At 40.6% G+C, this 13,268-nt stretch overlaps 1 protein-coding gene across 1 annotated transcript; it reads left to right on the top strand.

Moving 5' to 3' along the window:
- The first annotated feature begins 6,093 nt into the window (after positions 1–6,093).
- LOC145894502 (uncharacterized) lies at positions 6,094–12,563 on the top strand. Its single transcript, XM_082983114.1, has 10 exons — positions 6,094–6,287; positions 6,881–6,995; positions 8,464–8,647; positions 8,926–9,095; positions 9,178–9,576; positions 9,914–10,030; positions 10,419–10,508; positions 10,992–11,240; positions 11,319–11,553; positions 11,819–12,563. The coding sequence occupies exons 1-10, from the start codon at positions 6,178–6,180 to the stop codon at positions 12,091–12,093; spliced, it is 1,944 nt and encodes a 647-aa protein (XP_082839240.1). The 5' UTR covers positions 6,094–6,177; the 3' UTR covers positions 12,094–12,563.
- Positions 12,564–13,268: the final 705 nt, after the last annotated feature.

The following is a 13,268-nucleotide window of genomic DNA, read 5'->3' as shown; positions in this document are numbered from 1 at the left end:
CAAGGGATTTTGATAATATAAACTCCCTTCCATAAGAGGAAGATTTTTTTGTTCATGATGAAAATATAATTCCATTTTAAGTGTGCCAAATTAACAATAAAACGGAAATGACGCAAAAACGGAAATAGTAATATTATAGCTACGTTTGGTCAACCTCGAGGCTTCCGGAAATAATAGTAGGAAAAACTAAACAAAAACCTTCTAAAAATGTAGAAATCTCGACACGCGTTTTCAAGAAATTGTCTTTCGTCAGACAATAGAGTGTTGTTACGTAATATTCGTGCTTTTCATCAGATAAAGTACCCCCAAATGGAACGTGCGAGCCATTTCGAATGAGTCTTGCTTGGGGAGTGTAGAAAGCCTCAGTGTATATATCATGTTTCCCTACACGGCGTCAATCATTGCTTAACGAGCAGGGGACTCGCCAGGAAGAGGGCGTCAAGTCAATTCCTTCCGTCGCTTGCTTCAGACATTCTCAGCCCTTTGTAAGGGAAGTTTTAAGCGGTGGAGTTAGATGTTGAGTTAGTTATGAACTGTTGTTGTTCGGTGTTGTCAATTTTTGGTAATTTTTTTGAGGAAACATTCGGTAAATGTTTATGATTATGCAATGCAGCAAAGTGATTGAAAAAGGTTGTTAAACATATTACAAGGAACGTGCATTGTTCAAGCGTTTTGTACTTTATGGATATATAGTGGATATATTTTCGCTGAAACTGAAGTAAATCTTATGCCATGAGGTTGAATTTGTAGATTCTATTTGCGGAGGAGGGGAGTGAACGGATATGTTTTTTCTTGCGTTCCCCCTAAAATGGTGACGTTAAAATAAGGCACGAAAGATGTATACAAAAAAAATAATCGGAATAGATTAATATTAAGGAGAAGTGTCATCACTTGGGATATCAATGTTTGGTCACAAGAATCAGAAAGTAACTTCTATATGACGTAACAATGGGTTCTTCGAAAAGGAAAACGAAAAGAGCCGACTTCCTTCTGATTGACGCAGATCCCCCTGCAACCGTTTTTGCCACGCTCCTAATTTGTCAATATCCAGTTTCGCTTTTTCACAGAGTGAATCAGCTCGCTGCTTTGTGACGCAATAATCAAGTGGGTATGGCGCATTGGTGACATGACGCATCGGGCGGTAGACGGGGTGCGTATGAATCTCACATGGGACTGCTTCTAATTTTAAGCAGCCCTAAGCTGACCCGCGGTGTAGCCTAATTAACCTACATTACCCCAATATGACGCAGCAAAGGCCTTATTTGACATAGTTCTCGATTTATAGGCTAGAATTTTTTCGGTTGCATTTGCTTACTTGCGATTTGCATAAAACCGGGAAAATTTTATATTGCAACATACGCACTTTCTATCGCGTCAACGACTTTTCCCTTGCTTTAATACCAACTGTTACGTCACAAATAAAAACGCGTAGGACACGCGAAATGTCGTGTTTAACCACTCTCGAAAATATCGTCAATCCGGCAACGTCCTTGACAAATATTATGGGGTGATATATTGTGATGCTCAAGAGTCCAAACTTTAAATGATTTTTGTCGGTTTTGGGTGGACTTTCGCACAACGTGCAGGAGATAAAGTTGTCTCCCCGTCACGAAGGGAGGGATCGGCCACGCCAGGTTAATCCCTGACACCAAAGAACCGCCGCAGGCATCAGGCGCATGGGACGCTCGTGGGGGCCAAAGTTCATTCACAACAAACATGGATATTTTTGCGAACCACTGCGGCATTATATCGTGACTCTAAGCGCAATCTCTGCGTCTCGAATAGTCCGGCGCATGACAGCGCGTGCGATGGTGCGTGACGGCGTCGAGAAAATATCGGCTTATCGAGGCGTGGAATTAGATTGGGCGGGGCGCGATCGTGCTCGAGAACGTGATGCGCTTTCTTTTAGCTTCTGTGTAAGAGGTTGTCCGTGACTTTGCGGTTGATCAACGGTTTGAAATCGAAACAACCGCGCCATTGATGGCACCTCATTTGCATGTTGTAGTGTCACTGCATTTAAGCACGCGGCGTTGGTGCGAAACAAACTTCCGTAACAATATTTTATCCTTGCTGATGAGTTTTAACAATTTCTTGGTACTTTGGTTTCTTAATTGTGGCAGAATGTAGATCTCGATTAGACGTTGTTTTCTTCAACGAAATAATGCAGGAAAACCGTTTATGGTTTTGTGTCGTCGCAATATTGAATGGAAAGAATGTTTTTTTATTCGAAGTTTGTCTCACAGTCTCGGAACAAACAAGTTCTTGTAAATTTATTTTATCATTTTTGCTTCATCTTTGTGAGTTTAAATGCTATAACTTGTACAAAAGAATAATTATTTTAGGAGAACAATAAATAGAGGGAAAATGAAAAGATATTTTCTCACAAACGTACCCACAAAGTTTTTAATCTCGACAAATCCTATCAGCTATGTGTTCTTCCCAAATAATTGAATAAGAGTTACTCTGTTCACAGAAATGTCACGAATTTCAAGAGCATGTAAAATCGTGTTTTAACCGTAGAAAAAAAATCCCAGAACAAACTGCACACTGTGCGGCATGTAAACGACAACATATAAATGAGCATGATTAAAAACCGCACGTACAGCAGACGACCTTACCGGAATAGAAAACTCTCTGTCAGCGTGACGAAGACGTGAGAGTGAAACGTTACCTATGTAATCGTGCGCTACCGCACTGGAAATGCTAAACGTGAGCAGGGTGGAGTGCATGCGTCCCACATGTTTATGGATGCGGCCGCCAGTCGAATGTGTAGCTTAAAGGCTGGCATTTTATCGCAAATACACTGCAGGGCAAAACTCTAAACCTCGAAATCGCGTCATTCACTACTTAAGCGTCCCGCGGAATTTTCGCATCTTGATGATCACGTGTTCGGAGAGGTCGCTGCAGTTTCAGTGAGATGCGTATGGTTGGCGGTGGACATGAAGGGGAGTGCAAAATGTTGGTAATTTTTTTGGCGCAAAATCGATTAAAGAATTAAAAGAAAGCCAAAGTCAAATTATTATCTTTAATTAATCATACTTGTGATTGCTACCCGCAAAAAGTGTTGTCGTTGTTCATTTTTGAAAACTTACGTTTCATAACAGCCTTGATGCTTCAACAACCTAAAAGAAAATTCGACAATGCAAAAATACAAAAAAAAAACATTTCTCAACCTAATTTTACAGTATTTCCGAAAGCAGAAATTCCAAACAACTGAAGTGTTTCCAAAAAAATAAATACAACGCCACCCACTACTCCGTCGGTCACGCTCGATTGTAACAGGTTTTCCATCTGTTTCCCTCACAATATTTGCTCAGGCGGAATGCAGACCCAAACTGTCCGTCTGCAGACCGTCTGTAATTGTGACTGGGAGGGCACATTTTGGCTCATGTCATGCATATGTTGAAGGATTGTACGTCAAAAAAATAGTTTTAATATTGCGAAATGGTCAAATGAAGGAGAAGTTAGTTGTGAAACACAAGCACACATTTTCTCTGTTGTAAAACGTCAGTCACCAACGATGAAACAAAAATCTTTCTTGCACAGGCGGCACCAGAACTGGTTTTACAGGTTTAGATTCTCGGTGAGACTTCGGTACTTGAATAAAATTAACGGTTTCGGGTGCGACCGATAAACACGTCCCTTGCAATAACTGTGAAGTCTCGAAGTTCGACAAAAAAGTCCTGCGGAATTTGGTGCAAATCAAATTATTTTCAGGTGAACAGTTTATCATAGGTTTTTTCCTGCCACTGTGCGTGGGTTTTGAGCGCGAAACCGCAAGTTGTCACCCACGCTCTATTCTGATTGGACGAAAGTCACGTGTCCGGGATTTCCGGCGCCACCGTCGCGTGATAAACTCGTGAGTTTGGTTGATAAAACCGGGAAAAGATTTTTTGCCGTCATTCGTTAGCCTGGGCAGAAAGTACACATGTTGAAAAAGAGTTGTACAAAAAACTAACCAGTCAGCTGTTAGGGAGAAGCGACATCGTTCTAGTAGTTTAAAATAGAGTCAAGAAGAATGCTAATGGGAAAATAAAGATTGACAGTTTTTGGTAAAACATCAGCTTATACCTATATTTTACCTTTGTCTGTTTATACGCTCGTCGTTTCTACCGTTGGTTCTGTTTATTATTATTTGCAAAATTGCAAGATATTTTCATGTGGGTATATGCTCATATCCAAACATCTACGCTATTATGTGTATAGCGGTATACAGGAGCATATATCGGTGTGTAAACAAACATGTGCTTTTTGCAAGTACACATGAGCGATATTGAAAGGGCAGAGTTAATAAAATCACGTCTCATGCCGCATATAAACGTGTACCAAATTGAATGCGACCTTTTGCGTAAAGTGCATGGGCGTTCGAATACATAACGACTACAGTCTATTTCCGACTCGTTTACCGCCTTAAAGCAATGCAACGGCACAAAAATAGGACTGAAAAAGGAGAATCTACTCGGAATCGCAACTATTAAAGGCCAAAAACGCCCACAAACGTTAACAGTTGCATACGAAAGAAGACCACTGCAAATAATTTGCGCAGGAATACACTTGTGCGTGTTGTGTTTTACGTAAACGCTTGCAGGTATTCTTGGCGCGCACGTGCGCCGCAAAGGTCGCTTCCACGCTCGTTAGTGACGTTTTTGCGTCGTTTGAATGTCAGCAGGCACAGATCGTGAGGGTTTCACAAGGCTTCGTGGCCAACTGTAGTTTTACCAACTAGCTGCCCAATCAACAGTGATCCGTCAATCAATTTACAAACATCCCTGCATTGACACGTCACAAACTACTGATATTTATCCGCATTCGAATATCGCTCCGCAGCAATGAATAAAAATCCGCCGATAGAATTTCGGGATCTCGCCACCTCGCCCTAAAACACAATCATCTCAATTATCGAATGATCTGACGCGAATTCGGTTGTGCGAAAAAGTCGCGCACGTTCTAGGGAAAAATGCATCACCCGCGATCAATCGCTGGTTAATTGTGACGCGACAATCGATTCGACGAAATGCAGCCTTCCGTCTCAAACAAGTGACATCTCCCATAGTTGACAAAATTTGAAAAACAATCCGACAAAATAACTAGAAATTTGTCAGCGTATCAGTGCGTCTATACCATGGGAAACAAACCATCATTGGTGGATTTTAACCGACTTAACAGTGACGACTTTCCTTTTTTCTAAACGCACTGCATTGGCGAACTTTAACCAAACAAGCCTATTCAAATCTATTGTTTCGGTAAACGGAGCAGGGAATTCCCCAAAGTCACAACCAATCCGTCGGGACAGACCCTTGTAAATTCCAACCACAATTCTGCAAGTCACGCATCTGGAAATAAATCAAGTTTCTGTTGCAAATTTTGAACGATTAGGTCTTGTTTCGCGTTTGGCCTCGTCATAGTGACTCCACAATCACCTAACAATTCACGTGACTGCCTTATTGCGAGCATCCAACATCATTCGAAATCGTTCGGCCTTTTAAGAAAGTGCGATTGCGCCATAATTCGTAATTAACGTTGAAGAACATTTTGGTGATTGTATTTTCTGGCACTGTTAAAAAACAGAAAAATTTCGGTAATTTTGTGTTCAGGAAGAAACCACTTTCAAATATCCCACAGCATTTTAATTTTTTAAGTAATTTTTACGTATTTTTCCACGCATCGGATTCTTCTAGCAAATAAATATGTATGGTGGTCACATATACTTTTAACTTTCAGCCACCCCGAAATTTAAACCCGGGTGTGGCCCTTGTGACCCCAAAGTCCGTCAAGTAATGCGTCATTTCATGTAGGCCAAAAGTTATAACTTCCACGAAAAGTTTTGTAGTCACGAGTCTTCGCGCGTACGTGGTCAGACGAGAGAGGGCGTAAGAAGAAGGGGCTAGAGAGGGAGGAAAAAGGCTATCTCGAATTTTGAGGATAAATAGACAGAACTGCAAAAAATTTACTGTTAATTCATCGAGTGCCTATCGGAGAAAATGTGGAAGGCAATTAAAATCAGTTTTGTTGCATTACGGGAACGAACTAACTGTTGGGAATGTTTATTGTTTATGATCTGCTCGTTAACTTTTTTGTAGCTATATGACCGCAAGGTCACCTTGACCATATATAAAAACTTTTCTGTTTTCCCAGGATTTAGGCAAACCTTTAAACAAATATTTTATTGAACAAACCATGAGCGGTACAGGGGAAGAGATGAATGGAAAAGACTGTACAGACTCGGATATTTATGCGCCAGAATACAGGGACAGGTTGAGGACTTGGCTCGTCAAGATGATTCACAGGTTGGTCAATATACATTTCTCTTTCTTTCAATACTTTCAATAACTTTTTTGGCTGGCAAGATCATCCATGGTCACACCAAGCTACACCGATGAAGTTTGAAACAGTAGCCATATATGTATGCATCTCATAATACTTGTTAAATTGCTTGACATGAAACGTGTTGTGTTGTTATTGACATCACAAACGGAAAAGGAATTGATTAAAGTTGTCTTGTTGGGATAAAAGTAATATTTTCCGTACAGTTTATTCAACGTAAAATGAATGCTTATTTCATGTATATTTAAACTTAATTTATTGCATATTTATAACACAAAAGGAAAATAGACTTCATTGGGTCCTTTCGATATCCTGTTTTTTAAAGCTCTTGAACAATAACCGTTGGCCGTTGCTTAAGAACCGATAACATAGTTGCAATCCACTATAACAAAAATATATTTTGCGACCAATTTCTTGTTTTTCACCAAAAATGCGATGATAATTAAGAAAATTTTAAGCAGAAATTGCACAAAACTTTCCTTGTAATATTTCATAGTTTTATGTATTGCTACCTTGTGACGTAACATGAGTTTAATTCGCTGGTATTGCGTCACAGTGGAACCATTCCCGGACTTGTTTGGGAAAACGACGAGAAGACGATATTCCGGATGCCATGGAAACATGCGGGAAGACAGGATTACAATCTCGAAGAAGATTCAAAAATTTTTATGGTAAGAAAAGAAAATTTTCTTAAACCAAGTAAAATTGTTATCTGTAAATATATTCCATTGTAACACAGAATTTAGGCTAGTTAAGAGTCTTGATATCTTACACGTTTTGCGTAAAAATGCTGAAAAAATATTTAGAAAATGAGTTACGAATTTGAAACACATAAAATTTCCGATAACTGCGCCATTCGAAAACACGAAAACAAAATCAATTTTCTCCAAATGAAATGTTTTTTTTGAGTTACTGAACACGGGTGTTTACGTGACTTTCCATTCACGACCCAAATGAGACTTTTCAGTTGCGTTCAGGGATTTTTTCAAATTGAAAAAAGCTTGACACTCGTAATCGTCTGACGTTTGCATGTGACGTAATTATCTGCATCGAACGACGTCATACGTGCGTGACACAAAATAAGGGAATCACCGAATTTAGGAAAATACTTGACTTGAGTTTTTTTGTCAATTAGATCAAAACATTTAAAAAAATTTAAAAATATCTAAGAGTCGATTGTGCGCTTTCGGCGCTCTGTACTTAAAATGGCGGCTGTTGCCCTACGGACATTCTTAACTATTTGATAAAGTTTATTCAACAACATGGAAAAGGTTATTACATTCAGTATATCCTTTGCAAGGCTATTTAAACTAAATGCAAAACAATCTAGTAATTATATTTACTGAAAGACGCCACGCATATAAATACCCCCAGACGAAATCGTTATTCTGTAACTTTCGCTTGAAAAAGATAACACAGCGATTTTTTTGACAAATGATATCCCCGCTTTATCGTAACTTCGAATCGGGAACTGGACGATATTTCCTTCTAAATATATCGCGCCGCCATTATTGCCTCAGACCGAGGCATTTTCTCAATGGCAGAAAACAGATAATCGGGCTCCGCTTTCCCGGAAATAGCAGCTTTAACCGACCGCCACCGTTTGCGGACTATCATTACAAACCAGTATCATACAGTTGCTTTTAAGGATCTTCAAAAACACTTTCGCTTTGCGCGGGAACTTCTCAAAACAATGAAAAACTCCCAATAAGTTTTACGTCTTGTCGCGTGCAAGAGATATAACTGTCTTGGAAAGTTCCCAGCATCAGCTCATAGTGATAATGTGCTTATAGGGTACTTTGCGTGGTAGTTTGTATTACAACACATGATAGCGGTTATGTTACATGGCGGAATGCTTTAGTAAGTTTTAAATGAAATTATTCTCTGCAGTGGCTAGAATAATTTATTCCATTGCTAGAAATATCTATTTGGAACACAAATATGACAAACTGACGTCAAAAATTTATCAGAAAACCATTTTTTTCCTTATATTTTCCCATAAACCATTGCGGCATATCTGCAACTTATTAATGTGAAATGAACGCACGCCCTATATACATTTTTCTTCTCTAACCCCCTATAGTACCTTCTGACAGCAGCTCTTCGGTGCTCCTAGTGACCTAGTTACGTTTTTTACAGGCATGGGCCAAGCACAGCGGCAGATACAGGGAGGGGATTGACAAGCCCGAACCCATTGTGTGGAAAACACGCTTGAGGTGTGCTTTGAACAAAATGCCGGACATCCGTGAGCTTCCAGATCGCAGCCGATTGGACATCAGTGAACCGTATCGAGTCTACCAGCTGCTTCCTCCTGTGCATAAAGGTAACTATAGGGCAAAAGGTGATTGCACATCAAAACTACCACCAATAATTTCATCATAAAAAGTGGTTTAAACCAATATTACCAAAGGTTTGTTGAAGGCATTTTTTTCCAACGATTGTAATTTTATTATGGCACTTTTTCCCGGAAAGCGGTTGAATGAGTGATTTTTCAACCATAATTAGAACGAGTTGTAACAGAGTCTTTTGAAGTGGTCTTGTAACATTAGTATCATAAACTTCGCAAATGGAATTAACGAAATAACATAACTCTAAATTTAGGTTCCCAAATTCGACGGAGACTCTACAAACGAAGCCAAAGTCAAGACCAAGAACGTATGACATCATCAAACAACGTTTCGCCGACGTCACCATTTCTTAACTTGTTGGACCGAAAGGACGACAGTTGGGCCAAAGGTTTCACACAATACAAAAGAAACAATTCATCAGAGGTAAACATAAAAACAACAACTTTTATTTGATGCAACTGTTTAAAAACCTTGTGCTCAATGCTTGTTCTCCATATTGTCGCAGAACACTCCACAGCGCTTTAACAGCACTTCGCCTCCAAGACCAACACCTCTGCTGACATCGACAGCAAACCACCTTACTGCACCCGGATTTTGGTTCTCGCAGCCCGCCGGCATCCCATTCAAACCCCCGATGTCCACACATGCTTTGCCTCTGCCGCAAACTTCCAGCGACGCTCTGTCCTTCGAACACAACCAACCTCTCGGCAATTTGAGCGCAATCAACTCCCGCTACCCCCTTTTACCCGGTCTTCACGCCCCATTTTCCAACCCACCAGGGTTTTCGGCGTCAGCTGGGTTTCGTCACCCATTCGGATTCACTAACACCTCCGCTGTGGTGGATCACATGAAGCAGATGACCGCACAAGCCCTGGCCGCCGAGCACAAATACCAAGAACAATTGGTGAGTTCCAATAACTCTATGACGTTAACAAAACCGATTGTGAGCTCACAACACCGTTTTTTGGATTGCGACTTACGGCTTGTGGCGGTGAAAGTGGCAGAAACGCGCGACCTTTCGTTTGCTGCGGTTAGAAGAACTTCGCGCTATACGTAACAATGATGCGTTCCTGCGTTCGACGCTAAAGCGCGTGAAACCTGTGTCGTGCGCAAGAACGCCGCGAGGTCCGTTGCTACCGAGTGCAGAAAACAGGTGCAAACACTGTTACGTCAAACACAATGTTGCGGGAATAAATTCCTTATCTTTCTCGTTATTTAAAAGTCAAAAACAATTGTTGCAGACGTTCGCAAGGAAACTGGAAGAGGAAAACGACAAGTTGAGGTCGGATGAGCGAAAGCTATTTGAACGATTGGACGTCCTTGAAAACAAGTCAAGCACCGACGGTCTACGAAGAAACGTAAGTTATTTGACATTTGTTGACAACGTAAATTTAGTGTCTCATTAGTTTTGAGAAAATTTACATGTTCATTTGAGGTTAAAATTAAACTCGTACATTTTGTTGGCATTGAAGGTAATTAATTTTGATGGCAAGAAAATGAAACACGACATTTTTATCGTTGTAGTATTTTGTTTAAACTTGCTACAAATAAACAACAACTTTCAAACACAAAATCGCATGTATTGCTTACTCAAATTTAAAGCACCATATTTCAAGAACAACAATAAATGATTGTTGACGCTAAAGTTGAGCTGTGAAAGAACAGTAACGTCCTGGGCGTCCGAATCGTTCGCCATTTTACCGAGCAACAGCGAAATAAGTCCAACCGAAATTTATCTGTTTACAGCCTGTGGAATTGCAGCGTAAAGCTCAAGAGTTAGAGATGGAACTACGCAAGATTCATTCGATTCTGGGCCGAGACGGATCCCCTGCAGAGGTAATCTTTAGCATCTGTATATAAACTCCACCGAAGCCTATATACCTTCATCGCAATTTCGCATTCGGTTTTCAGTTATGTAAGCGCGACACTTCTGCGAAAAAGAGGTCGCCCGCAGGACAAGAGCTTTAGCGGTATCAAAACGATAATCTCAGGTAGTGCGAGGGTCGCTTACCTCTAGGTTAAATTTTTCTGCTCTAACAAGTTTCCTGGAAACCTGTTTTTGTGTTGAAAGTAACAATACAATCTGCACCTCTTGCGATGCAGCAGTGGGCGTTTCTAAGTCCGGCGACTTACAAGCAGTTTCTTGCTTTAAAATTTATCGCACAGCCATTTCTTTGTAGAAATTTTTAAATTATTCTGCATTATTTTACTACAATAATGAAGCTAATATATTTGCTTAAAACACTGCTCAGTCCATTTTCGTCAAAAACATAGAAATCATGTTTTTCGAAATATTCAACGGTAATATTTTATTTTCAGTACTCCAACCTGTACGCGCAATTCACCGCCTCTCAAAGCCGCATCGAGTCGCTAGAGAGCGAACTCGCTCACTACCGTACTGCGCATGCGCGGGAACGCGACGCCCGCGAAAAATTAGAAGTGGAACGTGAAAGAATGAAGTCTGTATTGGAAGGAATGGGGGAGGGTCTCCGCAACCTTGCAGTTCACATGAGACCTCGTGATGCAAAAGTGACGTCAGACGCCGACAATGACGTCATTTTATCTGAGGTGAGGTTTGTTTTGATATTTCTTGCAGTTCTTATCGGAAGATTCGAACCGAATTTCACCAATGTCGCTTTTTTGCAGTCAGGCGTCGAGAACAAACGCGCGGCGTACGACAAATTTAAAGAACAACTTGCCTGTATGACGTCACAAGCAAGTGAATCTAACGACGTTTTTCGGGGTTCCCCGGTTTCTGTGGAGAGCAGGAGGTCTTCGGTTCGTTCCGTGTCGCCAATGCGTGACGTCAGACCACGTGACGACGATTGTTGCAGACGAGACAACAAAAGAAAGCGGGCCTCCTCCCCACTCGATCTAACAGGTAAAAGTCGTGACGTAGTTTTTATTTTAGTTTAATGCAATCGCTAAAAGTTTTGCTACATACGTCACTCGATTCGCTAAAGCTTGTAAACTAACAATACAGCAACTGTGAGACTTTTGCGGAAATCTCCATGGAACAGAATAATTACGACCTAAATCCTGACGTCATATCAACATACGATATATTCACTCTCACACAAAGATTTCTAAACACTTAAATCCGATTTGTTTTGGCTGCAAAACTAAAGTTCATTATCTTTTTGCAGTCGGTTCTCCCGCCAAACTCCATTGCGCCTCTGGTGATGAAAGCGATTCTCCTCCATTGGTCGAACACGTGCCTGCAACGTCATATCCGGGACAATCTGTATCCTCACCTCCATCGCTCATCTACGTCACTAGATATTCAGCGGACTATTCTCCCGACCAATCATCGTCAAACACGTCACCGGATCACGCAATCAGATCCGCCTCTCTGTCGCCGCCCCAGCGGTCACCGCACCTCCTTTCCCATCAACGTCACGGAACAATTCAAGTTTCGTGAAAATGCGGTGCCGCTAGTGACGTCATAATAGTGACATCAGCAAGACGAAATTGATTTTGTTTTTGACATATTACAATTACTTTCAAAGCAATTGTTGCGACAGACTTGCAATGACAAAATATTCTGTTTGATTGTGTCGTAACAATTGAAACCTCAAACAAACGTTCCACATGGCTGCTCGCTGGAAAGTAATTTTTTCGGTGCAATTCGCAGTTTTTCTTGTGTTTTTTTGCATAAGTTCCATACACCACGGTGTGCAATTTTGTGCCGCTATAAATTTTGATTTTTTTTTGACATTTCGTTCCATCGTTAAGTTTTACTCAACGCGGTTCCGCCTTCTTTAATCAACTGACCAGGCAAAAAACTGGTGAAGATACCAGTGGCGTCACAATACGTGTAGAGCGGGTGGTAACGCGCTTTTAACGCTGTTTATTTGCCAATGATGACGCGCGAAGTACACGGAAATAAAAGTTGCAATTACAATTTCGAATTATTCTTCTGTATTCGAAAATTTAATTAGGCTATTTGTACTGTAGTAAGTGGAAGACTAGCAGCCAACAGCCGTGGGTCAGTAAAGGAACAGGTTGAAGCAAAATTAAACCACCAAAAACCGATAGCATCGGGCGCTTAACCGATGTTACCCATCGCCCGCTTCATTGATACAAGTGTTTTACTTAAATCTCTGCTGCCCACTGACGGATAAATTTATCCTGTTGAATTAGCCGCAAGCTGATTTAACCTAAAAAAGGTAATTTGCATTATGTGTTTAAACCTGTAACATATTTGATCGACCACTTTAGTCAAGGAATGGCAGCAAAATGCCCCAACGTAAAGAAACATGACTGCAACTGATTTGAACATTTGCAAAATATATTTGCCCGCTGTGTTGGAAAATAATCTTATCAAGGCTGTTGTTTTTAACCCCTTGTCAAGAAAATAATGCTGTTTTTTATTTATATTGTTAACTGGTGATGCAAGTGCAGACAAACTTGTGTTTTGAGTACTTTAACCATTGTGTTTCATACAATTGTAGTACTAGTTTTTGTTCGGCTTGCGAATAAGGACTAAGCAAGGACTGTTACAACAGTTTGCAGCACTTCCAAGTAAACAACAACAAAAAGGACTTAATTTACCCCAAGTTACCCTGATTTGCACCAGGAACCCATCATTCAGAC

The sequence above is a fragment of the Ascidia mentula genome, chromosome 3 (genome assembly GCF_947561715.1).
Source record: "Ascidia mentula chromosome 3, kaAscMent1.1, whole genome shotgun sequence".
NCBI lineage: Eukaryota > Metazoa > Chordata > Ascidiacea > Phlebobranchia > Ascidiidae > Ascidia > Ascidia mentula.
This window is presented reverse-complemented; position numbering and strand designations above follow the sequence as displayed.

Excerpts from the sequence above, each read along its gene's own strand:
- LOC145894502 (XM_082983114.1), top strand. The coding sequence starts at position 6,178 with ATGAGCGGTACAGGGGAAGAGATGAATGGAAAAGACTGTACAGACTCG. Across the intron at positions 6,288-6,880 it reads CTCGTCAAGATGATTCACAG|TGGAACCATTCCCGGACTTG; the intron begins GTTGGTCAATAT and ends ATTGCGTCACAG. Across the intron at positions 8,648-8,925 it reads GCTTCCTCCTGTGCATAAAG|GTTCCCAAATTCGACGGAGA; the intron begins GTAACTATAGGG and ends CTCTAAATTTAG.